Here is a 25,518-nt window from a genome sequence, read left to right as displayed (position 1 = left end):
ACTTGGTGCCTTTTGGACTGTAATTATTATATTAGAATGTAAAAAACCCCTTGTCTTTGTGCTGAGGCTGTTCCAAGGACACTCCAAAACAGGTGAATTGTTCAAGGTGATTCTCGCCAGGGTGATACTCTGAAAGGCTGGTGGGGGAGGCGGCTGCCGATTCTGGAAATCGGTTGCCTTTGGCTCATTCAGTAATGAAAAACTGTGTCACATGGTGACGTTGAACCTGGCCTTGTCTTTGCTGAATGCTGTCATGTTTAACCTGTGTCAGCTCACTGGACTGTGCTGTCTGTGCAAACGGCTGTGTGTCATTAATAAAAATGTGTTCTAAAATAATTTCATTTACCAGCATAGAGAATAGCACAGAGCTACCATTTGTTAATATATAAAGTATGTTCTTCCTAGGTTCCTTACTTCCCACGCAGTCTCACCACAGTCTCAGTTGGTCCATCTCACCATACGTTGGTCCTCCAAGCCATTTTTTCTAATCATAACAGGGCCTTTAGAGTGGTCCTGAGATGTCTTCTTTTGGGCTGTGGAGGACCTGAGCTCAACTTCAGCTTTCTCAGCAGCAGGCATCATGGTGAATCTTCTTACACCCAGTCAGTCACAGGCTTGTTCAGCAGAGCTGGCTGTATCATTGAAGCTGCCCTCTCCATGGCTGACTCTTCTGTCTGGTGAGAGGTTGACAATACTCTGGCCTTGCAGAAGCTTGCAGCTTGCTTTCTGAAAAGAGAGGGGTAAAAATGCCTCTGACTTTTTTGTGGGTGCACCAAGTCTCAAAGCAGGAACAACTTTGGGTCTTCAAGATGTGCTTATGTCTAGGTACTGATCCTTAGCCTAGGCTGCTTTCCTTTCTTTCCACTGTTTGCCTTAACTGGGAACTCCCCAACATGATGTGGGGTTTTCCTCGCCCTCCATGCAGAGCTCAGGATTCACCCTTGCTTTCTCAGGTAATCCTAATTATAAAAATGCTTTTATTCTGGAGGCGATTCCACCTTTAATCCTTGAGACACGAACTTGAGCTCCTTGCTCTGTGCTTCAGCACCACTGAGCAAGGCCTCTCTGCCCCAGTGCGTCATCTATATCCATATCCTCTTGCACACTCGAACACTGCAGAGCCTTTCTGAAAGGTGAAATAAGTGGTGGTAGTCCACATATTCTGACCAAGGTCTCCCAGGAGCTTCTCTAGAGTCTTGCATACTCTGTGCAGCAAGCCTCCTCTTGTCTATGTGGCAAAGCTGACGTACTGCTTCATACTGACATCTGGTCGTGTGCTTTGGTAAGCAGTGGCCTCCACAGTTTTTCAAAATGACGGAGATGCCAGATGTCAGTGCATGATTCAGATTTTCTTTTTTATCCACACTGCACCATGTTATCAGGCTTTCACAGTGGTTACTAGCAATAACAAGAATCTGCAACCGCAGAATCATTGAGGTTGGAAGGGACCTCTTCAGTCTTCCTAGTCCAGCCAGCTTCTCTTTCTTAAGCAATGACTCCAAGCATTTAGATGCACTCAGGAGAAATAAATGAGTGTGTGTGTATACATACGTTTACACATGCGTTCTTTGACTACTTTTCAGATGTGGATAACAAATCACCAGACTTTGCCTTTGTAGGGGCATGGTTTATAGTATCTGAGAAACTGCACTCCACAGAACACTGCATTACTCCCAGTAAGATAGAGAAGTCCACCTAACAGCAGACTTCTGTGACCGTTTTTCTGCAAGCTGCTTTGCTCCCATTGCCTTGCCTTGCCTACTTGCAGAGAGAGAGCGAGCAGCCAGGTTTGTTGACTCTTCGGTACTTTAGAAGGATCCAGGACCTTCCATTACAGGGCAAGGAAGGCTCCATCATCCAAACTCAGTTCCTTATGGAGTCAGCGGCCACACGGTAATCTATAGTTTTAATCTCAAAGTTACACTTCTTTGAGTGTAATTTCAAAGGAGAAGCCACCTTGTGTGTTCTTTACTCCTGCTTTTCTGCTCGCCCCATCCAATGTTCTGGCTGTCTTACCTCTGTCAGGATCCTCAGGCAAGAAGGTCACAGGCCCATGCTGTTTGCTGTCTTCACCATGTCTTTGGGTACTTTGTGGTGCCAGCCAGGTGCAAGCTTGCTCACTCTTGTTTCATCTCAGTTGATGATCTGGAAATCTCTGCACTATATGTCCTGACTCCCAGCTGCTCAGGGAACATACAGAAATCTCTCCACGAGCAAAGGTGCCACTCTGGATTTAGTGCTTCCAAAGGTCACTTCTCCCATGATTGCTCCTGAACGCTAAGGGACCTTTCTGAGATCTGCCTTGCAGCTCAGTGGAGCAAAGTGCTGCAGCATGAGACACACAAGCAGCTCTTGGCAGGACAATCCTCCAGGCACTCTTCTCCTGGAGACCCCAAATAACTGAGTCAGATTGTGCGATGCTGTTAAGAACCACCCATAGTGTGGACGTGGTATGAATACATGCTTGCAAGAGACAGGAAGCTTTAACCAATAACTGGGAGTTGAGATGGGTCCCACAGAGTTGGGTTGTTTCCACCCACCTACCCCCAACTTTCAGCCTCCCTATTTCATTTAGACTTTTTGAGGTAGAGTTTATAGGTTTGACAGATCACTCTTATCATTAGTTTTCAATAGGTTTTTTTTTTTAAATACTTCCTCTCATTTGTCCTCATAGCAGGCACAGTATAGCCTGGAAATAACAAGCAGTGACTGCCTTGTCTGTCCTAAATGATTGGGCTTCAGCCCAATCCTTTCTGCCTCATTTTGCAAAGTCTGATATTTCAGCAGCTTGAGGTCTCTCTTAGGCTGAAACTAATTTACAAAAGTGAGAATCCTGGAAGGGAACTTTATTGTAATTGGTCCTAAGCTTGACCAGCTTCTGAGACTTCTCCATTTGAAGACAGTGTTTTAAGTGAAACAAATCCAGGCAGAAATCAATGTTAAATTGGTTAAATTTAACCAAGTTAAATTTCACAGCAGTTTTACAGTACAAGAAAAATGTAATCTTATAATATGACTATTAAGAGCTCTGATTTTAAGAGTACTGATGCAGCTGTAATCCCACCTGGTTAATCGGGGCATTTGTATGTAAACTCTTCAGCAAACTCTTCAACTCTTGCAATGTGTGCTTTCCACTCCATGCTGCTGTGGTGCTGCTGTTGCTGTACTGAAACCTTAAGGAAGCTGAGGTTTTTTTGTTACTTCTTCTTTTTAAGTCACTGTGGTTTTCTTTCATCTTAGTGGTAGATTTCTCCCTGTTCCTTTTCTAATGGTGGTTGGTTGTAGCAACCCACTTTAAAAGAGCATAGAAGCTGGGCTTTTTTGGTGTGGATTTTTTTGGTGGGTTCACCCCACCCGGAGTTATTTTTAACACTGCTGAAGTCTGGTCCTTGAAGTGAAAAGTTAAGCATTTTTGTGTGCATGGAATTATTATTTGTTTATTTCCAGACTTGGTAGTCTTGTGACGTTGTGATCTAGGCACAAGGCAGACAGGAAAGTCTTTCTTAGTCTCATAGTCCTTTATCTTTGGCCTTTATAAGTTCAGAGTGGAGCTCTTCACTTGACATGAGCTGGTGTTACTGCATCTAGTGAGTGTTTTAACGTTTCCAGGTGGTATTGCATATACATAATACAGTGAAATACTAGTTTTTCCAAGTGGGGATATTTGCCTTGATGCCTGCTATGGTTGTAGGAATGTTTTCTTTGGACTTTGAAAGCAGACTGCCTCCTCAGAGAGTTTTTGTGTTTATTTTTTTCAGGCATGAATTGATTTTCTTTCCTCTTGCAGAGCCTGACCAGTAATGAAGGTGCTTGGCAGGGCTCCTGTTTCACTGTGACAGCCGTACCGCTTTTTGGTGCTTCTGGTACAGGATCTGCCTAGCAGCTGCTGCCAGGACGCAGCACAGGGGATTCAGTTAGGACTGGTGTAAGACAAAAAAAAAAGAAAATTAAGGGCACTGAATTTCAGCAGGGAGCAATTTGGAAAGCAGCAGGAACTTCAAAGTGTAAACAGAAAGTGATGATGCAATGGGGAGGGAGAAGGGAAGAGAAGATGCTTGGGGAATGAAAAGCATCTTGTGTTCCTCGAGCTAGCACGCAGTCAGCTGGAGGATACCAAGTGAAAACCTGCAGAAGTGCTCAAAGGTGAAAATGGTAATCCATGCAGGCTATGAAAAGTGCAAGGTTGTGGGCACAGTGTGTTTTCATATGCCTCAATGCTCTGTAAGTTTTTAAGGAAGAAACAATCCAGAAAAATATTTTTGAGAGTGGGGAAAAAGCCCTTGAGCGAGGATCAAAGCACAAGGTGTGAACTGGGGACAGGCAGGGTCCCTTCCAGAGTTCTCAAGAATATACTAGATGATATACATCGCTTGAGGGTAACTCTTTAAGCAAATGTTTTAAATGGGTATGAGATGGTGGCAGGTCCAGGTGAGCTGGGAGGCTGCCGGGGAGTCCCCAGGGCAGAGAGGCGATGCTGAGGAGAGGGATGAAGCCAGCAGAAGCGCATGCGTGCAGTGATGCTGTGCAGAGCTCTCAGCAGGGTCATCTCTCTCGTGGCTACAGAGATGAGGCTCCCTGTGATCTCCTCTTGTCGCAGCCTGTCATTGATTCCATAACCCAGCTTTGCTTTGCCTTGGGAAACTCTCTATTTTTTCCATAGAAGTTCATCCCTTATGGGCTGTGTGCCATAGTATCCTGTGCAGAGCCCAGGGGGAGGCATACACAAAGCTGTGCTACACAAAGAACTTATCTGTTAGCAGTAATTCTCGCATCATGTAAGAGACTGCTGAAGTCTAGCCTAGCATGTGTTGTTCCATCAGTTTATAAACAGGGTGTTTCAGAATGGGTAAGTGCTGCAGGAGGAAGCGGGTAAGTAAGATAAAAGAGCTGTGTCACCTTGGTCTCCAGGGAGGTCAGAAAAATGGTGTCGTATCCTTTGGGAAGAGGCTGTTTGAGAAGGATGCCCACTGAGGTTCAACAGCATTTTGAGGGTTTATGAGGCTACAGTCAGGTAAGTAGCCCAAGAAAAAATAAAAAATACCTGAAGCCAAGATTAGTTAGGACTTTCCCTGACACCGTGTACCTGAAACAGGTACATTAAAGTTAAGAGGATGGCTATGGCGGGAATAGAAGGAAGTGCATCCTCTGGTACCCCTAGGGAGGCAGCTGATCTGTGGGACTACAGTAACTAGCATAAAATAACCTGAAAAGAGGCTAGACAGTTTCTCAGAATTAATTATTTGGGGATACACACCTCCAGGGATTCTGTGTGGCTAAGGTGGACTCAATAGATACTGAGCAACCAGGAAAACATCATCTCCATGAGCAATATTGAGATGGAGGATTTAGAAGCACTGTGTGGCTGTGCTGGTGGCACTGGAGGCCATCTCAAAGCCTCTCTCAGAAGATAATTTTTTATTAACTTGGTACGTACAATGAAAAGGGAGAAATAATTTTCAAAGCTGTGTTACCCTCAAGAGAGACAAAGATGGAGAAGGCCAAATTTTCATGTAACTCAAATGGGTTTGCTGTCATTTATTTTTACCAGGTGAGGATTTGGCACAAAACTGTGGCACGGCATAGTAAGCTAAGGAGGCAAAGCAGCATCTTAGCTTGAAATTTGATTAGTTCCTTAATATTACTTATGTGATTTTTAATAATGTATGTTTTCAGGCTAACTCTGTGGTTTGTTGCAACTGCAGAACATCTCTTTTCACTACTTCATTCCTTTGTGCTTCCATGTCCATTCTGTCTTCTCTTTTCTTTAAATAGCAGCCCTGGAGCAACCATGCAGCCAACAACTGATGTAGTTTGATTTTTGTGTTTTCTTAACTAATTAATATGATCTTGAATGGATTTGGGTAAAAGCTGTGAGTGGAAATAGAATAGTTTTGCAAAAGGACTGTGTTGCAAATCTGCTGTACTCCATTTGATTAGAGAAGTGTTTAAAACCTAGGAAATCTGGAATAACTGTTTCCATATTTGTGTAAAGTGATCCTTTCATTTCGAAATGGAATTTCATATAACTGACGTTATTTTTTAATAATCTTGAAATAAAAGTAGTATTTTGTAGTAAAGTCAGTATTTGAGAATATGGTACTGAATACAGAGGTGCCCTGTTAGTAATCAGCTGCTCCATTTGCACACAGCAAGGGGAAATGTATGTAAGGTTTGGGTTTGGGCTTGTGCTTAGTAATAAATAGAGCATTTATATTTTAATACCTGTTGATTGCTTTGTATTCTTTCAGCGCTATCCAACTGACAAGGCGTACTTCATAGCAAAGGAGATTCTTGCCACAGAACGGACGTATTTAAAGGACCTGGAAGTTATTACAGTGGTAAGGGTTTTTAACTTTCTTTAATGCTTTTCCTTTTCTTAACAGATTTGTAATTGTTAATTTGGAAAAACTTGGAATTTCTTCCAGGCAACAGAAGAAGGAAGTCCTATGATCAAGTATAATCCATGATCCATGTAGCTGTTACCTTCCTTGTTCTGTAGGTCCTCATGTGGGAGAGCAGATATCTTCTCTGGAATTCTATCATTAGCTCCAATAGCATCACATGTCATTTTGATGTCTTAGGCAAACTTTCTCTCTGAAAATTGTGAACAGCAACAGCCTAAAAATGTTTTGCATTCAGCTTCAATGATAGTCATTGCTGTCAGCTCTGCTTATAATCTAGCCATCATCTCTGCAGTATTCCTTGGGAAGCTTTTCTCTTTGTGCCTTCAGATCATGAGAACAGATGAAAACTGCAAAGGGTATTAAGGATCCATAGGAGTTTGAGGAGTTTTGTCTTTTTTTATTGCTGTTTTTTCTTTCCCCTCCTTTCACCCAGAGTAGACAAGTGAGTCCTTGTTTGGAGGACAGCTTGAGTTTCCAACTCTTTTTCTTTAAGAGCTTTTTGTTCATTTACTCCAGGTTTGAACACTGACTGTTGTGTTTCTATAAGCTATTGTTTTAATTTAATCAAAGAGACTTTTTAGTCCCTTAACGCTGTATGTCTTCAGTTGAGGTGTTCTCTGTGAGCTCATTGAGCACCATCTCGCTCAAATTTCTGCTCCAGGCTTCCCAGCACTTCTCCTAAAAGATGGGGGAACATCTGGCACCTCAGAGGATTTTTGTAATATTCACGTCCCTGCCAGAAAGCAGGGAACTGAAAGTGATAAATATTGCAGTATGTGACATGCAACAAGATGTGTCCAGCTACTGAATAACTTGCACAGGGCTCCAAATTTAATGAAAGAGCAGTTAAAGAGCATTGAAGTGCAAGCAGTGGTATAACATCAGCTGTGGCAGCCATTTGGTAATTGACTGTAATTTAGAGCCATTACCAACCATCTCATCATTTTATTAAGAAACATGCTTGTGCCCAGAACCAGCCTCATATTTGTAATGTTTGGCAAGGAAAAAAAATTACATCTTTTCATCTTTCCCAGATTACGTCTTCCCTAAATATTTCTCCTTCCTTCTTGCTCTTTCCCTGTGCACACGCTTTCTCCTCCCCCATTGCTGCAAGAGCAGAAATTTGTATGGTAGCGATTAATTTCTTAAATAGAAAAATTTATCATCGTTTGTGATTTTTCTGGCAGTGGTTTCGCAGTGCAGTCATCAAGGAGAATGCTATGCCAGAGGGCCTGATGACATTACTCTTCTCTAACATAGACCCAATTTATGAGTTTCATCAAGGCTTTCTGAAGGAGATTGAGCAAAGGCTGTCGCTCTGGTAAGCATTAATAGTGCAGTGCATGGACAACGAGCAGGGGGACCTTTTCCTATGTCCTCCCATCAAAACCATATTTAATCTGTATTTGAACTGGTATTTCTGCTTAAATAGAATCAAGGAAAAAGTAATTTAATAAACTATAGTTTTAAAAAAATTACTAAATACATTTTCCAAAGCCCGTTTTTCAAGCACTGCCTTGTACATAATATCCTGTAGCTGTATGAATTGTACACCAGCCCAAGGCATTTGTAATCACAGAATCATTTAGGTTGGAAAAGACTGTTAAGATCATTGAGTCCAACTGTTAATATAACCCAGTGTTGTCTCTCTAGCCATAGAAAAGAGAAAGAACACAAGCTCAAAAAGATAATGTGTGTGTTTTTCAACGCCTTCCAGTTAATGAATCACCAGGTGGAAATCTAGGAAACACTTTTTGGTAGTTAAGACTAAAGTTCAGTTCTGGCAGCACGATTTATTTCAAAGAACATGTCTTTAGTCTTTTAACCTTTGTATTACTTTCTCCTGACCGGAGATGTAATATGTGAGAATCTAATTAACGTTCAAAAGGAGGGGGTTAAAGTAAATGACGTACAAACAAAAATAAATTCAGGTGGGATCATGTTATGACATTTATTCAGAAGTCTAAGAGGTTAAACTCCGAAACAGACTTTCACACAAATTCATTTCTATTCCTTTCTCAGTTTTCTAAGCATGGCTTTATATTTGTTATTTTATGCAGCTTCCATATTTACTATACCAAATTTTCAACCCAAACAGTGAAATGGAAATGTCAAGTGGCTAAAAATGGATAGAGGAGGGATTATGTTAGTACTGCTTCCCTTAATTTTACTAAAACAGTCCTTAAAATAGATACCCGGGAGGCATTTCTTAAAGGCATTTCTTAAAGATTATGTCTTGAAGTACAGGGGAAGATGGAGGGAGGAAATAGGAATTTCTTGATCTCCTATGTACTGCACCTTCTTATTTCATCTCCTTATGGGTGTTTCAGGGAAGGAAAAACTAATGCTCACATGAAAGGAGATTATCAACGCATCGGCGATGTCATGCTCAGGAATATGCGTACTCTAAAGGTAGATAAAGGATTAAAATAATGGAATCTCAGGATTGTTGAGTCATTGTTTCCTTTTGTCAAGGATGAGAGTTCAACGTTTATTATTTCCACTAAACTTGAAGTGACTTGCAAACAATTATCGTTGATAAACAAATTAAAAAGAAAACATAATAAAATATTTACAGCAAGGCTTTATACCACTGTTGCTTATTTAACCACCTACATTTACCTTGAGAAATGGTTGTTTGTTTATTGGTTATTCAGCAGAAGACAAAGAAAAATTATTTCATTAGCTTCACAGTCTCTCCTCTATTTGCACAACTTGAGCTCTCCCCTATGGAGACACTGTTTCATAAGGTTGTTGAATTCCAAAATATAAATATTTTTTAACTGCCAAGTAGTTTCTTCTGAAATGAAGTCACCTTTCTTTGGAGTAGAGTGCCTTCATGGAACAGTTACACTTGCACTGTAGTAGTGGAGTAAATATTCCATTAAAACCAGTGGCTTGAATGGGAGTGCAGAAGTGTGTGACTGCTATTCCGACTATCAGTACTCTCTGCATTTGACATTCCCAGCAGGCGTAGGCATAGTGCTGCACAGACACCTATTTTAACCCTGACTGGGAGGTGCCTGCCAGTTTCTTCAATAGATAAACCTAGATGAGACAACCCTCTCAGCACACTTTCTGCCTGTCCTAACTTGAAAAAAGTCAGTAATTTACAAAAATTGTCTTAGAATGGCAAAGTATTAACGGGTGGTGCTACCAGCTGTTCTCTTAACAGAGAACAGCACACAGAGGCGTGGCCTATTCATAGTAAATAGTGAATAGAGGACAACCAAGTAAATATTTTTATTTTTAATACTTTTTTTTTAAATGAAGCTATTGAAACATATAATGTTGTTAATGGTATTTTTGTCAATATTTATGACAATATATGTAGTCTAGGATTATATAATTATGGTTAGAGACAAAAGTAGAGAGGGGAGTGGATGTTTTTTCTTATTCACTGTGAAATCTATTAAAGACTGTTTTCCTTTGATCCAAGTAATTTTTTGTACGATTCAACAGGAGTTTACCAGTTATCTGCAGAAGCATGATGAGGTCCTGACAGAACTGGAGAAAGCAACTAAACGCCTAAAGAAGCTGGAAATGGTTTATAAGGAGTTTGAGCTGCAGAAGGTTTGCTACCTGCCCCTCAACACGTTTCTGCTCAAACCAATCCAGAGACTGATGCACTACAAGTTGATCCTGGGGAGACTTTGCAAGCACTACACCACAGAGCACCGGGACTTTGCAGATTGCCAGAGTGAGTGAGCACTCAGCTGTATACATGCTAGGCAGATTCCCACATACATACAAAATTTTGCCTGTACCCTGGGGGAGACAAGCATTACATCTACAAATTCGATGTAAACGCTTTTTGTCTGTTCAGGACCTCTCTGACTCTCACATGCAGTTCTGCGAAATACACAGGAACTTGATTTAGATTGCTGAAAACACAACTGCTTAGTGAATACTGTAATTTAAATATCATGGGGAAAAAAACAGAATATACCAAGCAGAACAGCAGAAAACTGGCAGGAGGCAGCTTAATTAAAAAAAATGTTTAGCTTATGTTTTAAAATTAGCTTTATTTTTCTTTAAGGTTTTCGGTACCAGGTTTCACTGCTCTCCTTCTGTGCTGTGGTGCAGGGCTCCAAAGCTTTCTGCAATAGATAGAAAATTGCCTTAACTGCTAGTTTGGAAAATGCAAAAGATAACTTAGATGCAGACTGTTCTCTTTGCATAGAATGAATGCTTTTTCTGGCATTCCAGAAAGTGTTTTTCTCATGGTAATCTTGATGGATCTTAATGTTTCAACCAAAGCTGGAAAAGTAGTCCTTTTCTTGTCCCCTTTTTTAGCGGGGAAAAAGGTAGGTTTTTTAGAAACTCTTTGTCATTTATAAGTAAAAATGTGACAAAAAATAATTGCTTTGTAGTGTCAAAAGCTGGCATAGTGAGTTCCATTCATTTATAAAGTAATCTTTGGCTGAAATAGTTGGCTTTAATTTTTTAATTTACTTTTGGCTACATGGTAAATACTTTTTATATGCGCAAAATCTGAGATATGTAATAATCTCCAGAAGCATGGGAAGTGCTATGAAGTTGCTTGCTAGTCTCCATTTTGCCCCTAGGTAGCTATAAAATATGCTTTAAGAAATTGGCAGCTGGACTAGATGATTGTTGTAGGTCCCTTCCAACTGAACTATTCTGTTCTATTCTAAATCTGGCTGTAAGTTTCAGATTCAGTTTTCCAGGGATAAAATTGGTGGACTGGGTTTGTCTGCTCTGTTCTGATCCCCTTGGTGCTGTTTTCCTTACAGATGCACTGAAGGAGGTCACAGAAATGACGTCTCAGCTGCAGCACAGTCTCATCCGCCTGGAGAATTTCCAGAAACTGACAGAGCTGCAGCACGACTTGATTGGTATAGATAATCTCACGGCACCTGGTAGGGTAAGTACCTTTGCTTAGTTTTTAGAGCCTTTATTGGTTTTATGGCCAAGGAAGTGCCTTTCAACCATGTATTTGCCATAACTGCCTCTCTGTTTTATGGAATGACCGTAAAGGCTTTGTAAAATTGTCTTCATAGTAGGTCCCATGGAGGTTCTTGGTCATGTCCTAGGGAATAAATCAAAAATGCTTCTGCTTAGGCTCTGGCTACAGTTTGGCGTTTCCAGTACAGCAGATACTGGGTACACTGGGATACGGTGCTCTGTGTTTTGCGTGGGAAGTGGTATGTCACGTACTTGATAGGAAATCCACTACCAGGTCTGCATATGTCTGTCTGATGCAATCTCTGTCTGTGGACTGAGACTGCATGGAGAACGTAGCGATGGTGAGAGCCATGTCACTGAGCAAAACTGGTATCAGTGACTCTGTGTTTCTAGGATTTTGTTTAGTTCCTGCTTGGTTTTTTGTTTCTTTGTTTTTGATAGATATACTGAGCATAAGTACAGGAGCATTGCATATGCTTTTGGGATGCTATGGCAATCACTGCAGTGGGATGTAAGTGTAATAGGTGAACTGCTGGTGTCCAACAGGAACTCTGTTCCTTTTCCTTCTCTTGCTTCATTGATTTAAATGCTGGCTGCAGCAAGGAGTTGATTCATGTTACAAAACAGAAGGAAAGGCATCATCTGGTGTTTCACAAATCTGTTAGTGATCATTGCTGGGCACCAATCAACATCTGTATACTCTGGGATGAAAAACAACAACCATTAAAATTCTCTGTGTTTGGGAAAGATCAAGCTTTGCCTAACTTTCTATTTTCTGCTGCAGGAGTTTATCCGGGAAGGTTGCTTGTACAAGCTTACTAAGAAGGGTTTACAGCAGCGGATGTTCTTTCTGGTGGGTGTTCCTTCTGGGTTTCATAATTCTAAAGTCTTTGCGATAAAGTTGTCGTGAAAGTGTGTTTTCATGTGCTTGTGACTAAAATCGGCAATCGTAACTGAAAACTCACTCTGAGGCATTTTTAGATAGAGCGTGACTGTGACAATACTGTCTGTTCAGCTTGTTTCCTTAATGGCACATAGTTTTAACAGAATTATAAAAATTAATTGCCTGTCTTGTAAGTAAACAAAAGAGTGGTTTTAAGGAAAATAGGCCAAACTGACTGAGAAATGGTGTTTTTTCATGCATCTACAGTGGCCTTTAAACAACAGATTTTTAAAAAGATGTCAAAAAATACTTGGCCCTACCTGCTGTCTTCAGAATATTGATTGTATTCTTCCTGTCTTTTTCAGTTCTCAGATATGTTACTGTACACAAGCAAAGGGGTTACAGGGACAAATCAGTTCAAAATTCATGGACATATTCCTCTGCATGGCATGTTGGTAAGTGGTTTCAAATTGCATCACAGCGTTAAGGAAATTATTTTGCCTTAAGGCAGGTTGAGGCAATTCCTTCAGGGCACGAGGACCAAAGCTGCAAGCTGCTCCCAGGCCAGTGACAGCCGCCTGCAGTGCTCCTGGCCATGGACTGGACCTTCACATGCTCCAGACTGTGTGTCAAACAAAAGCTTGTCTGCTGGTGATAAGCTTATTCCTTCCATCGCATTAGCAAAACAGCTGGAGCATGCCCTTTTGACTGTTCATTTTCATGCTGCTGTGAGAGGCTGATCTGGAAACACTGATTTGTCCTGGCATTTTTCCCCTGTGCGCATATATAGGCATATAATCAGTCCTCCTGCCTCCCCACCCCCCTATTCTAATGGGACTGTTCTTTCTATGTTTGATTTGCAGCTGATAGTGCTTGACCCACCGGTAAGTAATAAGCTGAATCCTGCTCAGAACCCTCCTTTTCTTGCTCTGTTGGATGTGGTGCTGTGCTGCAAGAGATGTGGCAGTAGAAATGCATGATATAGATTATTGTATAGAGCCAAAGTAGACTTGAAGTAGATGGTATTCGTAAAACAGTAGCTGTTTTGCAGTTATTGCAACCGGGTTGTAATCATATTGTGACTCAAATTCCTAGCCAGTCAAGGAGGATAGTTTTAGTGTTTATCAGTCACTGAGTAGTGATGAGAAAAACCTTCTTTTTCTGCAGGTGGAAGAGAGTGAGAATGAATGGGCTGTCCCACACTGCTTCACCATCTATTCAGCACAAAAAACCATAGTGGTGGCAGCAAGGTAACATACATTTTCCTCAATTGCCTGTAGGTTTGGTAGATACCTTCTCCAAAGAGTTACTGTTTGATTGTGTGGTACAGAGCCAGGGGGGTGTTTCATGCATCCTCTGGAAAGCGTGACTTCAAAACAAAGACAGGATGTTTCACAACTCCTTTATCAGTGTTGTGCTTTGGGAAGGAGGAGTATATCGCACTGAACAGTGTGTTATTAAACACACAGCAGCAGCAATAGCATTGCCATTGTATTGTTTTCTAGTTAGCTGAGTTACCAGTGTCATCCTTTAAACAACTGCTACAAAGCAGGAGACAAAACAAAATCTAAACATACAAATGTTTTAGAGACACAAAAAGAATTAAAATCTAGAGCATGCAAATGGATGTAAGGAGGGGAGAGTTCCTGCATGGATTTCATGGAGGAAGCTGGGCAGGGAGAGGAAAAATTAAAGTCTGGCTTGGAGACAAAACCGATCTCTTTTCTGCGTAACTTGTCCCTGTGCAGCAAGTTTGGCATCTTTTTTTACTTTATATAGGAAATATACTTAGGATGTCTACTACACCCATTCTCTCAGGATCAGCTTTAGGAGCTTTTGTCCCTCTGCAGGTCCCCTAAAAGGCAGCTGGAGTTGGGTATGCTAAGAATGCAGGATGGGAGCACTAAAACTCAACCTTAAATTTATAGGATTTTTTACTGCTTGATATCCTGTTCTTGAAAAACAACTGTTACTGAGTGTTTATAAATCAGGTACGTAGTGGCACAAGAGCCAATACTTTTGGTATGCAGATGTATTCAGCAAGCAAAACTTTTCTTTTTTTATTCCAGCCTGAAAATGACCTGAAAGTGTCAACTATTTTTAAGATCAACCGTTTCTCAGCAGCTGCAAATGAAAACGTGCTTGAAAGGTTCTTAAATTTGGAAAAACAAATATAATTTTTACCTTGTCCTAACTTAGAAATAGCTCAAAGTTTGTTGTTTTTCTTATGTTACCTCTCCCTACCTGTCAAAAAAAAATAGCTGCTGGGCTTAGACCACGCATGGAATTTTCAGTCTAAATAAAAACTTTCAGAAAAAAGAGATGGTTACCAAAAAAAGTCCCACAGATTCTCCCAAGCAAACACAAGAGTGTGTAACTGTATATGACACTTCAAACAATAATTGTACACACAGGGAATGTAGCCAGAGGTAAAAAAGAAATGCCACGGCCATGTGGCCATGTCTAAAGGAAAACCTTATGCTGTTGCATAGCGATGGATATAGATATGCATATATGAGCTTACAGCATGCTCACGCATGAGCAAGACCTACGCATGCTCATACGCGTGTATGAGCTCTTACCCTGTAATCATGGCGTGAGCCATGTAACCCGTAATGGAAACTATGTGGGATGAAAGAAGTCCTCATCTTCCTGCACGCTGTGTTTTACTTGCTTGAGATGTAAGGTAAATCCTGTATCCCCTTTAAAAGGTGTGCTGTCTTTCAGGTTGCCTTTTATCCTTCAAAAGTCATTTCCAGTGTGGTCATACCACCCATCTCCAAAATGCTTTTTGGAGTGAAAATATGATTTCATGTTTGAAATAACCCATCAGCTATGACACTCTCTGTATGAAGAACAGTGAGCGCCTAGGCCACATAATTATTCTTCTGAGTCCAGTAGCTCCAGAGGGGGATGTTACATGGCCCTCTGGCTGTCTATTCATTCTCTTTGCTGTAAAGTCCAAGTTTTTAATGGTTATTTTAGTCTTGTTTCAAGGCTTGAAAATAGAGGTTGAAGGCTGTGTGAGGTCAGCTTCCTATCTGGAAAGCTCACGCTTTGGAGGAAATTTTATGTTATTTTTATTTATTTAATGGAAAGGGACTGCTCCTTGTATTGGGCAGTGACTTGTACCTTCCTTCAGCAAACTAGCACTCTGTCACAGCTCCAGGCTGGGGCCATCTCCATTCGCACCATTTGTCTTGCAGTACCCGCCTGGAGATGGGGAAGTGGATGGAAGACCTAAACATGGCAATTGAAATGGCCAAGAAATCTGCTGAGAAATCTGACATGCTTCTGGAAAACTCAGTATGCAATCGCTCCAACAGTAAGTGATGTTTCCTTGTCTTCTTGAAAAGCATTGGTCGTCATGTCCTTTTCATTTTTCTTATTGCAAATTTGATGACATCAATGGAGTATTTTTATAATTCATATGGTAATGGAGAGTTTTATCGTGCTTTTTGTTTCAGTCAAAGAAATATGCTTGTCTTCCTAGACTGATGTTCCTGTTAGCTTTAAATGCAGCAGAGATGCTGCAGTTGCAGAACTGTTAATTTTATAAGGTCCTTATTAATCTCTTACATAGATTTTTCTCAATTTAACCATGTAGTGTATTTTCTTGTCCAGAAATTTGGTGTCTTTGGAGATCAGCAAGTTCTTTTATAGCCCAGCATTCTTGTGCCTGTCTCTGGTGGTGTTATGGATGTGCTGAAACATGTAATATACCTTCTTGGAGCACTTCTTCCTATTCCTTGCTAAGAATCGACTGAAGATGAAATGTGGGGATTTTTATTTGTTGTTTTACACAGTACTGAGTCAGCTTCCCCAAGCAGAGCTGAGTAATGAAAGCCACAACGATCTGCTCCGAGTGGCCTTTAGGAGCTGTGTAACAAATTCAAGTTGACGTATTTTAAAACAGAAACATTGCAAGAGAAAAAAAACAGTTTTTCTCAGGAATCCCTGCTTCTCTTGCTCTTTGTATTGCACACTTTTCTTAAACTGCTGCCAAATTTTCCTCCCCCAGGATCCTCTGATGAGGTCTCTCTAGAACAGGAGTCCGAAGATGACATACACTCTTCTCGTAGCTCCTTGGACAGGCAGAGCCACCACCGTGCCAACACAACCATGCACGTGTGCTGGTACCGCAACACGAGCGTCTCCATGACTGACCACAGTGTGGCTGTCGAGGTACCCGCAGGGCGCAGCTCTCACATCTCACTCTGTCCATCCTGGCTCGCTCAGCTGCCGCTCAGCCTCCACTCCATCTCCCATTTCGCCTTAGCAGCGTCTCTGCATCCGTGGGAGAGCGTGGGCCATTAAAAGACCATTGCATGCTTGCCTCTCTCTGCGCATGTCTGTGTGTCCGCATACACACGCTCTGTTCTCCTTGTAGCAGGGCTTTGCTTTGGCAAAGGCACTGAAGGAGGGAAATTTTAAAGGAAACCTAGGGTATCCTAGGGCTGAATTTGTTGCTTTGGGTTTCATCAACCTTGCTGGAGGATAAGTTACCTATCCATGATATTTTCCTTTAGAGATTGACCCAGCTGTACTGAGGTCTGGTTAGCTACTGTACTGCACCTAGAATTAAGAAGGGTGCATTAAGCTCAGTGGGAATATGACTTCTCTGCCCTTCCCTCACTGGCAGGGGTGAGCAGCAAGAATTAGGAAGTGCCATTTTGTGGCACTGTTGTGTTTTGCTGAACAGAGATTTATTATGTGCCTGCTGAGCTGCTGTTACCTTGGGTCTTACCACTCAGCTTGGATTGATGCAGCACTGGTGGCACGTTTTGATACTAAATCCTGCAGATTTCAAGACAGATGTCTGTTCAGCACTCCCTATGCAGAGCACTGCTTGCACTGGCACTTCGGTTTCACTTTAGGTGGCAGTTTGGCAAGGTCAGTTGGGTGGGACACCTTCCTGGAGGCTGGCATGCTTGGAAGACTTCCAGAAATGGGAAGGACCCTAAACACCATGAAGAGAATAACTAGACAAACAGCAATGGGGCAGGGTGCTGCATCCGTGTATTCCTACCTTCCTACCTTCCCTGCCCTGCTGTTAAGGCACTTTTTGTTTAATGGAAGGAGTTTAAAGTTGGGCACTGACTGGGTTTTCATGATGTAAAGAGCGTAATCAATCAGCTCAGTAAAGGAAGTCCTATAGATGTTACCTTAGCTTAGGGTCCAGAAGTTGGGCACTTTAGCTGGCAAAGAAAGTGGTTTCTATTGGAGAGGACAAGCCTTCCTTTCCCTGCCGATACCCTTGTGAAAGGCACCATCTCGCTGTTCTGTACCCGGATAATGAGACCTCCCTGCTACAGATTCTGGAATTAAATGTGTGAGTTCTTGCAGCTCCCTCTCGCTTTGATCTGTTCCATGTTCTAATACCATCATTTTTTTTCACAATCCATTTTCCTTTAACAGATGCCTTTCTTCTGCATCGCTTCTCTTATCCTAATGTTCTGTTTTTCTCTTTCTCTTCCCCTTTTCTTTGCTCAGTTTTCTGTGCTCTTGCTGTTTCTCCAGAGCTTCCTCCTCGCTATTTGCTGGGCCAGGCCCAACGGCCCAACACAATCACCCATGTTTGTTGGTACCGGAACCAGAGCCTATCCCTGTCTGATTACCTGTGCATGATCCAGGTAAAAATGCCTCTCAAGTTCTGCACTGGTGGGGAGGAGCCATGGGATGCCAAGGAAAATGTACTGCTGCTCGCTTTGTAATTGCTCAGTGAGCCCACATGTGCTGGCATGATGATGTCCCATCCAGCCAGCAGCAGAGTTGCCTTGTTGCCTTGTTGATACAGGATTTCCTCCTGTTTATGCTTCCCAAAATGGTTCTCTGTGTTGTAATTCTGCTGCATATCCTGTCTTTTTCTCTAATTACAAAATCCATTTGCTGTCATTGCATGCCATAGGTTTCCTTATCCCGCTGCACAAGCGCTTGGTGACTCTGACTCCAAGGCAGCAATGTTCAACTTCCCTGCTTGCGATGCTGGGCTTAGCTTCGCATAGCTGCCACATGTAGCTTGTCCACAACTCTTGTTTCCTCTTCTGCTTTATTTTCCTTCTCATGCAGTGTGTTCTACGTGGTTTTTCTGCATGTAAAAAAGGGTGGCTAAAGGGATGGATGCCCTCATGGCTGTCACCATTCCCCTGACTGTAGGCTAATAGCGGTTGCTGGAGGGATGAGTCAGTGCAGCACCCTCCTGTGTGCTGCCTGACACTGTGCTGAGATATGGCGAGCGCTTAAACATGAAGGGGAACTTGCTGTTAGTGGACAGAAATCACTAATTTCTTCATAAGAAGGTAGTTGTGAAGTAGTGAACTGAAGATACAAAATCACTCAGTCACCATGTGAAATATCTGGGAGGCCTTTTACAACACAGGAGCAAGTGCAGGAGTGGTTATGGCAGGCAGTCTCAAGCTTTTTATCTGTGGCAGCTGTCGTCTTTTTCTGAAGACCTGTCATGGTAGTTTTCTTTTCATTCTGTGCTAGAACCAGCTCTCTGGATACTTGCTGAGAAAGTTCAAGAACAGCAACGGCTGGCAGAAACTGTGGGTCGTCTTCACCAACTTTTGCTTATTCTTCTACAAAACACACCAGGTGAGCAAATGTAGCTGAGGGGACCATGTCTGGGGTGTCAGGGGCGGGGGGAACCTGGAGGTCCTTGGCTTTCTGTTCTGGGTGCAGCTCACTGCTTATTTGAAGAAGAGTAACAAGAGGAAGAGGAGGTAGTTTGTAATTAAGCCTGTCTCTGTAAGGCCACGGATCCTTCTTGCAGAATTTAATCAGTATTTCTAATTCTGTTAATGGTACTAACCTTCTGTGGGTGAGGGGGAAAATGTCTCCTCATGCAGTGACTAATGGAGGTGAGGGAATCAGCAGCCTTTGGTCAGACTCTGTCCGTTTCTCTCCCTGCTCTCCCTGCTGGGCTTCAGCACAGTTAAACAGGCATCAGGGATTTTTCTGCCTGTGGTGCATTCAGTGCCTGCTTGGTAACGAACTGTGCTGCGGTGCAACCTGTGCCTTTTCATCTTATTAACCCAATAAACTGTGTTTATTTTATTCAGGCTTCTTGCCTTGAGGGCATGTTTCTTTTGGGAGGGATATTTTAACTTTCAGGTCAGATCTGTGCTTGGAGTTCCAGAGAAAGGATGCGGAGGGGGAAGGGGGGAGCCCAGGAGGCAGCAACGGGCAGGGGAATAGAAGCAAATAACTCTATAAAAACAGTGAAAGGAGTTGGGGGAAGGTTTCATTATAAGCTGTCAGAAGCCTTGCAAAAGATAAAGGCGGCTGCTCCTCCTGTTCTCTCCTAAACAAAAATACAAAGACCTTACCTGTACAGTACAAAAGAGTGCGTGTTGGATGAACTGTGTGGCAGGGGATGCCTTGCACTAAGGGCTAGGCTATTGGACTGTTCCAGGATGACTATCCCTTGGCCAGTCTCCCGCTGCTTGGCTACGCAGTCAGCTCGCCTGTAGAGGCAGACGGCATTCAGAAGGATTATGTCTTCAAGCTGCAGTTCAAGTCCCATGTGTATTTCTTCAGGGCTGAGAGCAAATATACCTTTGAGAGGTAATTTTCTGTTTTCTCTATCTGTCTTGGTATATAATATGCTGTTAACTCACTGGTTGATCATCCAGCACCCTCTCTTTCCTCCTGACTACCTTGTAGTCCAAGTGACCTTACAGCACATTCTCAGTAATAAAGTCCCCTTCCTCTTCCTACCGATGATGTTTGGAGATCCCTCCTCTGCCAGAACCGTCCTCCTTGTGGGGGGAGAGTTGGTGATTACACCTAGAGCTGTAGGCTCTGCTTTGTCTCAGGAGTCTGAGGCTTCCTTGGAGCTGGGGAGCAGCATGGGTGGAAGGGCTGTGAGATGCCCAGCCCCACTAGGTCTTGGGAGTCAGATTTCTAGGCTAATAAGAGTTCTGGTAAGAATACTGTTGTTTGTTTGTTTGTTTGTTTTCCCTCTCAATCTCTGGAAGCAGGATTTACAACACAAGGCTGAGAGCAACAAGTGCAGTGCTGCTTTTCAGTTTACTGCTTTCTCTATAATTACGTTTAGCAGTGCTGTTAGGGTCCAAACATGGTCCACACATGGTCCAAAGTGAATCATGTTTAAAATGCATCACATAAGAACTTTGCTGTTACGTTAGCTGTTGAAAACCCTTGCATTGCATTCTACCTTGCAGGGTAGTATTGGTTGTTTTGGAGTGTGGTTTTATTGAGAAGGTGTCACATACTTCCTCACATACTTCCCCTTTCCTTGGGAGAGTATCACACACTTGTGAGCAATGTACATATCAGCTATCTGAGGCAGCAGAGTTGTGCTCTTTAATCCATTGGTCTCATGTAGTGATTTCAAGGAAAAAATGTCTAATTCACAATGGATGTTTGTCTTGCTTTTTTCACTCTTGCTTTGCTTTCTTCCATATGAGCAGGTCTGTTACATAATTTATTGTAAGAAAGGCAATCCATTGACTAAGGAAGATTTTTGTCAGCCTGTTCTCCTTGGTAAACACTTTCTGTACACTTACAGGAGAAAACGATATGCTCTCATAAGAGCTCTGTGGAGCTCAAAGCATTGTAGAGCTGTTACTTGGACAGGCCAACCATGTTTTGCAGTGTATTTACCACATCTCAAGCTATTCATTTGAAGAGTTAGTTTCCTAAAGGAATTGTAAAAGAAAGGTAGAAGATGGAGGTTTTGTGAGGTTTGGTGAACAGGGGTACAGCTCATAACCGAAGGACAAGATTATGTATCTGTGAGTGAGGAGTTGAGCATTTCTCATGTCCCTTCTTGCCAGGTGGATGGAGGTGATCAAGAGAGCCACCAGCTCTCCAGCCAGGTCAAGCCTGCTGCTTCCAAAGGATGAGAAAGACAGTCACACAGACTGAAGCGGAGCAGAGCTGGATCTCTGCTGTAAACATCAACAAAAAAGGCAGGTGGAAACAGGAGTCTCTGGAGTTGATAAAGCAAAGAACCAGGAAGCTCATTTCCACCTGGTATGGAAAGCAGGAGTGAGGGAGTTGCAGATGGGGATCACATCCATTCCCAATGGTATGGAAGAGGGTCAAGTCTATTCCAGTTGAACCTACTTAAAGAGAGAACCTAACAACCACAGAGCTCCAGTGTGCACACATTGTGGAAGGTTTTATTGTTCCAGTTGTACCTGTACAGTAACACCCTTGCCTGCACTGGGTGCAAACGCCACCTTGTTTTTACATTTTTGACTGGATGGTCAGCATATGTGGGAGAAAAATAGCAGCTGTCAGTGGTGCAGTTGGCTCACAGCTGCTGGTGCCAGGGCTTGCTAGCTCCCAGAAGTAGTTCCTTTCCCCTGATGCTCAGCATGGCTGACTATACCACCACTGTCTTGCTGCTGTTAATGTCAATCTGCTGGCACAGTCGTTTTGGACTAAGGGGATCCACAGATGTATTAGCTTAAACACAGTTAATTTTGAACAGAAACTGCAGCTCTCCTAGAACAACTCTGCTCTTTGGGAACTGCCATGGCAGCAGTTTTCCAGGGGAAGCGAGAGGAGTGAACCTCTGCTAAGCTGTTGAGGTTTCGGTATATTGTGGGTTGGTACAGGTAGGGTGCATGGTTTTTCCTCTGAACTCTGCTATGGTGCATGCTGAGAGGGTCAATCGCTATTCTCATATCACAGCTCCACAATTTCTTTATCCTGTAGTAGGCATTACTGAAGGCATGGGATGGCTAACACACTCTCCACCCTGATATGGGTGATGTTTTCAAGGCATTTAAGCAATATAGGAGAACAAGCTTCTCTGAAAGCCACTGTTGCTTGTGCTTGTGTCATGCAAAGACTTCTGAAAATCACTATTCTTACCTTTAAATTTGGGGTGGGATCCATCTTCCGTTTCTCATGAAGGTGTAAAAGTCACTGGATTCCAGATGGAGTATTAGCGTCTGTGGATTCTATTAAATCTCTGTATTAAATCTGAAGTGTTTGCAGTTTGTTCTGTTTTTGTAAAGCTGTCACCTTTGGTTGCCTCCATGGAAGGACTGAAATAAGCTAAGCGCCACAAAATGCTGTTGGACGTGGCTTTGCTGGGCTCTAGGGACTCTGCTTTTATATTAGATAGAAAAGTATTTGTGTACTAGAAGAATGAACAATGAAGTGGTGCAGTGAAAGAAAAAGGAAAGTGTTGCCTGTTGTGAGGATGGAGGAATGTGGAGATACCTGTGAAAACGGGAAGTACAGAGGCCAGCATGTGCATTCTCCAAGGCTGTTTCAGGTTATCGTCTAAGGCATGTGCGGGATGAGGACTGCGGGGAGGGGGTTCCAGAGGGATTTTCCAGACCGCTCGCTTGGCATTTGCATCATAGAGAAGATGAGTGACTGCAGATCCAGCCTTCAGTACCACTGTCACAATGACCATTGTCCCATGTAAGTTAAATGTACTTAATTTATTAGTGTTGTGTTTGCTTGTTTTTTTTTTTTTTTTAATTAACTGTTGTAGGTGTATACATGTGGATGGACTAGATAAGTTATAATGCAGCCGAATACGACTGTTGAAAGTAAATAGCATCTTGGTATAAAACTATCTCAGCCTCTTATTCCTGAGCCCACCATCCCCATCCATGGCCACGCTCGTGGGAAGATGGACGGCATCTGCACAGAAGCATTGCTTTTCCTTGGACCTGAGAGAAGAGGTTTCACACCGTTGATTAATGGATCTTTGCATTCAGTGGTTTTCCTGGATGATAACTGACTGCCCCTTTGTCGTGGTCACATACTAGAGTCGCTTAGCAGGAGTGCTTTCCTCTTTCACGAGAACTGTCCCATGCAATTACTGCCCTTTGCTGGCCTCCTGTGGGGAAGCTCTGCAGAAGTAAGTTGCAGAGAGGAGGAGCAGGGTCTCCATCAGTAGCTGGGGGGTCTTGGCACTTAACCCCAACCTTTAGTTGCACTCCTGTAGCAGGGCTTCCTAGCACCAGGATTCGAAATACTTTTTTAGAGTGTTCAGGTTACTCAGTAGTTTTCCAAGACTGGTTCTCAACTCACCCAGCAATGCTCCGTCCACAGCAGAGACACAGCACCAAGTCAGAATGATGTGGAGGGGGTGGCAGAGCGCACCTTTATGGAGCCTGTGAGTGCCACCTGGCTGGGGGAGCAGCTCCAGGGCAGCGCTGGAGGAAGGGACTGACAAACACCACCTGAAATTCAGCAAGGATAAATGCACAGTCTTGCATGGGGGACAAAGTACCCTCTGCAGCACAGGCTGGGGACTGTGCATCTGTGTCTCAGGCGTGGGGCAGAGGCCCTGGGGTCCCCAAAAGCAAGCTGTGTTTGTTGAAGGGCAGTGCACATGCTCTGGCATGTGTGTTATGAAAGCTAGACCTGGCCAATTGCCAGAAGAGACAAGGACAGAAGAGCAGGAGAAACGTGTTTCTGCGAGCACAGTGCAAGAGAGGGTGCAGTGTTTTCTGCATGGGGTGAAATAGCCTGGGTTTTAATTTATTTTTTTTTTAACTAGCTGATGGAGATAGCTTATGCTCTTAACATCAGCTAGACTTTGTCTAAATTACCTCCGTAAATCAGCTGTCAGTCTCCCTAGCACCATGTGTTAAAGATCAGGCTGACATGTACCGGCTGTTATGGGAGACAGAAGGAACTATACAAGCCAGTTTTGCCCTCAGCAAGCAGCGTGGAGGCTTGGCTTTTGTATGCTCCCTTGCAGGCCCCAGTGGAGTCTCTTCCCCCACCTCTGCCCCCACAACTTGTTTTTCTGTCTCATATCATAGGGAACACTGCTTTAGCCTGGAACACAAGGAAACAACTTCTGACACTTTGAAAAATGATCAAAGAACACAGTGGAAGGACACACCCTAAAGGTGTTAGTACGTGACTGGTAGGTACTGACATGGCTGATCCATACTGTTTGAACACCTATGCTCTATTTATCTTCCCGTCACCTCTGTGTAGCAGAATAGTAGTTACAACTTCCGTTACAGGAGAGATGCAGTGAGCAAGAGTCCTTAAGATTTTTGGGCAGTTGAGGAATGGATGATCCTTGAGTTGCTTACATGCTTAACCTGCAGCTCAGTATTTCCTGTCTTGAAGATGCGTGTGCTATTCTACAGTGGCTGAGGCGTGATCCCTGAAAGAGAAGCCTCTGCTGCTAGCTGACCAGAAACCGTTCTCGGCCAGCAGGCAGCAAAAGTCCCTTCTCAGGTGGAGAGTACCAAGCCAAATGTCTGTGCATTTAAAATGCAGGAGCACAGGCTATAAAAGCCAGAAACATCACTATTCCTGGCAAAACTGCTTACCTCTCACCTTGACAAGTTTTCAAATTGATGACGATTTCAGTGGCATATCAGTTCTGTGAAATATCGTGTAGTATTTTTACTTCACTAGAATTCTGCAGGAGTATTTTTTGTCTTTGCTACAATCATGAGCAGTTTCCTTAACTAGAGCACTAGGAAACAACAGAATACAAGTGGTCCTTATTTTTAGTTTCTTGCTAGCAGGATGTACGTTAAGGGATAGATGAACCCATGCTCTTAGGACCTCATGGCTTAATATCCATGTCTCATTTCATTCCAAAAAGCCATAATTTCTAGTAAACACCACCAGTTTTCCCTGCTTCCCGCAGGACTGGTTGGCTGTCCTTCATTCAGTGTTAACAGAGTCCTGCTTCATTGCTTAAGAAACCACAAGTAAGTTTTTGCAGTAGTTCCTACCACATGTTTAATACATCTTACTGGAGCTGTTCTGGCAACTGCTCCCTTTATCTCCCCTGTTTACAAGAGCGACTCCCATTACACCAGATAATTCACCTCCTTCTTTCATACTGGCTGCATCACCACCACTTTATCTCTGCTGAAGTGTCAGCAACGTGCACATACACAAGGCAATGAGTGTCCAGCTGCGCTCATACCGCTTGGGTACAAGTGGAGCATGGCTCACATGCAGTGAAGTACTCCGTTGTGAAGGTTTAGAGAGTCTGACAGTTGGGGGAACGTTAATTGTCAGAGCTTTCATTTTGTAAGGCAAGATTTTCAGTCACCCACGCAAAATACAAGCTGCACCCATCTGCATAGCTCTGCGTGCTCACCTTCTGGCTTGTCCCCAAAGTGCTGCACTAAAACTACCCTTCCCCACTTCAAGTACAGATGAGAAAGGCTGCACCATCACCGCTGTCCTGTCACCAGTCTGTTGAGCAGAGGTGAGTGCAAGCACATGGCATTTAACAAAATTCCCAAAAAAGCACAGTCAGAAGTACCTTTGTCAGTCTCTCTTTTTGGCTCCAAGGAGAAAATAGCTGACACAGTA

The 25,518-nt window shown here is 42.9% G+C and overlaps 1 protein-coding gene across 5 annotated transcripts in view; it reads left to right on the top strand.

Annotated features, from left to right (window-relative positions):
• FARP2 (FERM, ARH/RhoGEF and pleckstrin domain protein 2) overlaps positions 1-22,770 on the top strand; it is an 83,259-nt gene extending 60,489 nt beyond the window's left edge. For 4 of the 5 annotated variants that reach the window (XM_075507768.1, XM_075507764.1, XM_075507765.1 and 1 more), the window contains exons 15-27: positions 6,249-6,338; positions 7,592-7,725; positions 8,735-8,816; positions 9,867-10,104; positions 11,162-11,292; positions 12,118-12,186; positions 12,582-12,671; positions 13,384-13,466; positions 15,423-15,541; positions 16,238-16,401; positions 18,706-18,813; positions 19,634-19,785; positions 21,021-22,770. In XM_075507768.1, the coding sequence (XP_075363883.1) occupies positions 6,249-6,338; positions 7,592-7,725; positions 8,735-8,816; positions 9,867-10,104; positions 11,162-11,292; positions 12,118-12,186; positions 12,582-12,671; positions 13,384-13,466; positions 15,423-15,541; positions 16,238-16,401; positions 18,706-18,813; positions 19,634-19,785; positions 21,021-21,111 (1,551 nt within the window). In that variant the 3' untranslated portion in view covers positions 21,112-22,770. Of the gene's footprint in view, positions 1-6,248; positions 6,339-7,591; positions 7,726-8,734; positions 8,817-9,866; positions 10,105-11,161; positions 11,293-12,117; positions 12,187-12,581; positions 12,672-13,383; positions 13,467-15,422; positions 15,542-16,237; positions 16,402-17,736; positions 18,660-18,705; positions 18,814-19,633; positions 19,786-21,020 lie in introns of those variants that run through there. The other variant, XM_075507769.1, reaches the window with a different exon arrangement.
• Positions 22,771-25,518: the final 2,748 nt, after the last annotated feature.

This window comes from Mycteria americana, chromosome 7 (assembly GCF_035582795.1).
Source record: "Mycteria americana isolate JAX WOST 10 ecotype Jacksonville Zoo and Gardens chromosome 7, USCA_MyAme_1.0, whole genome shotgun sequence".
NCBI lineage: Eukaryota > Metazoa > Chordata > Aves > Ciconiiformes > Ciconiidae > Mycteria > Mycteria americana.
Note: the sequence above shows the minus strand (reverse complement) of the source record. Positions and strands in the feature narration are given on the sequence as shown.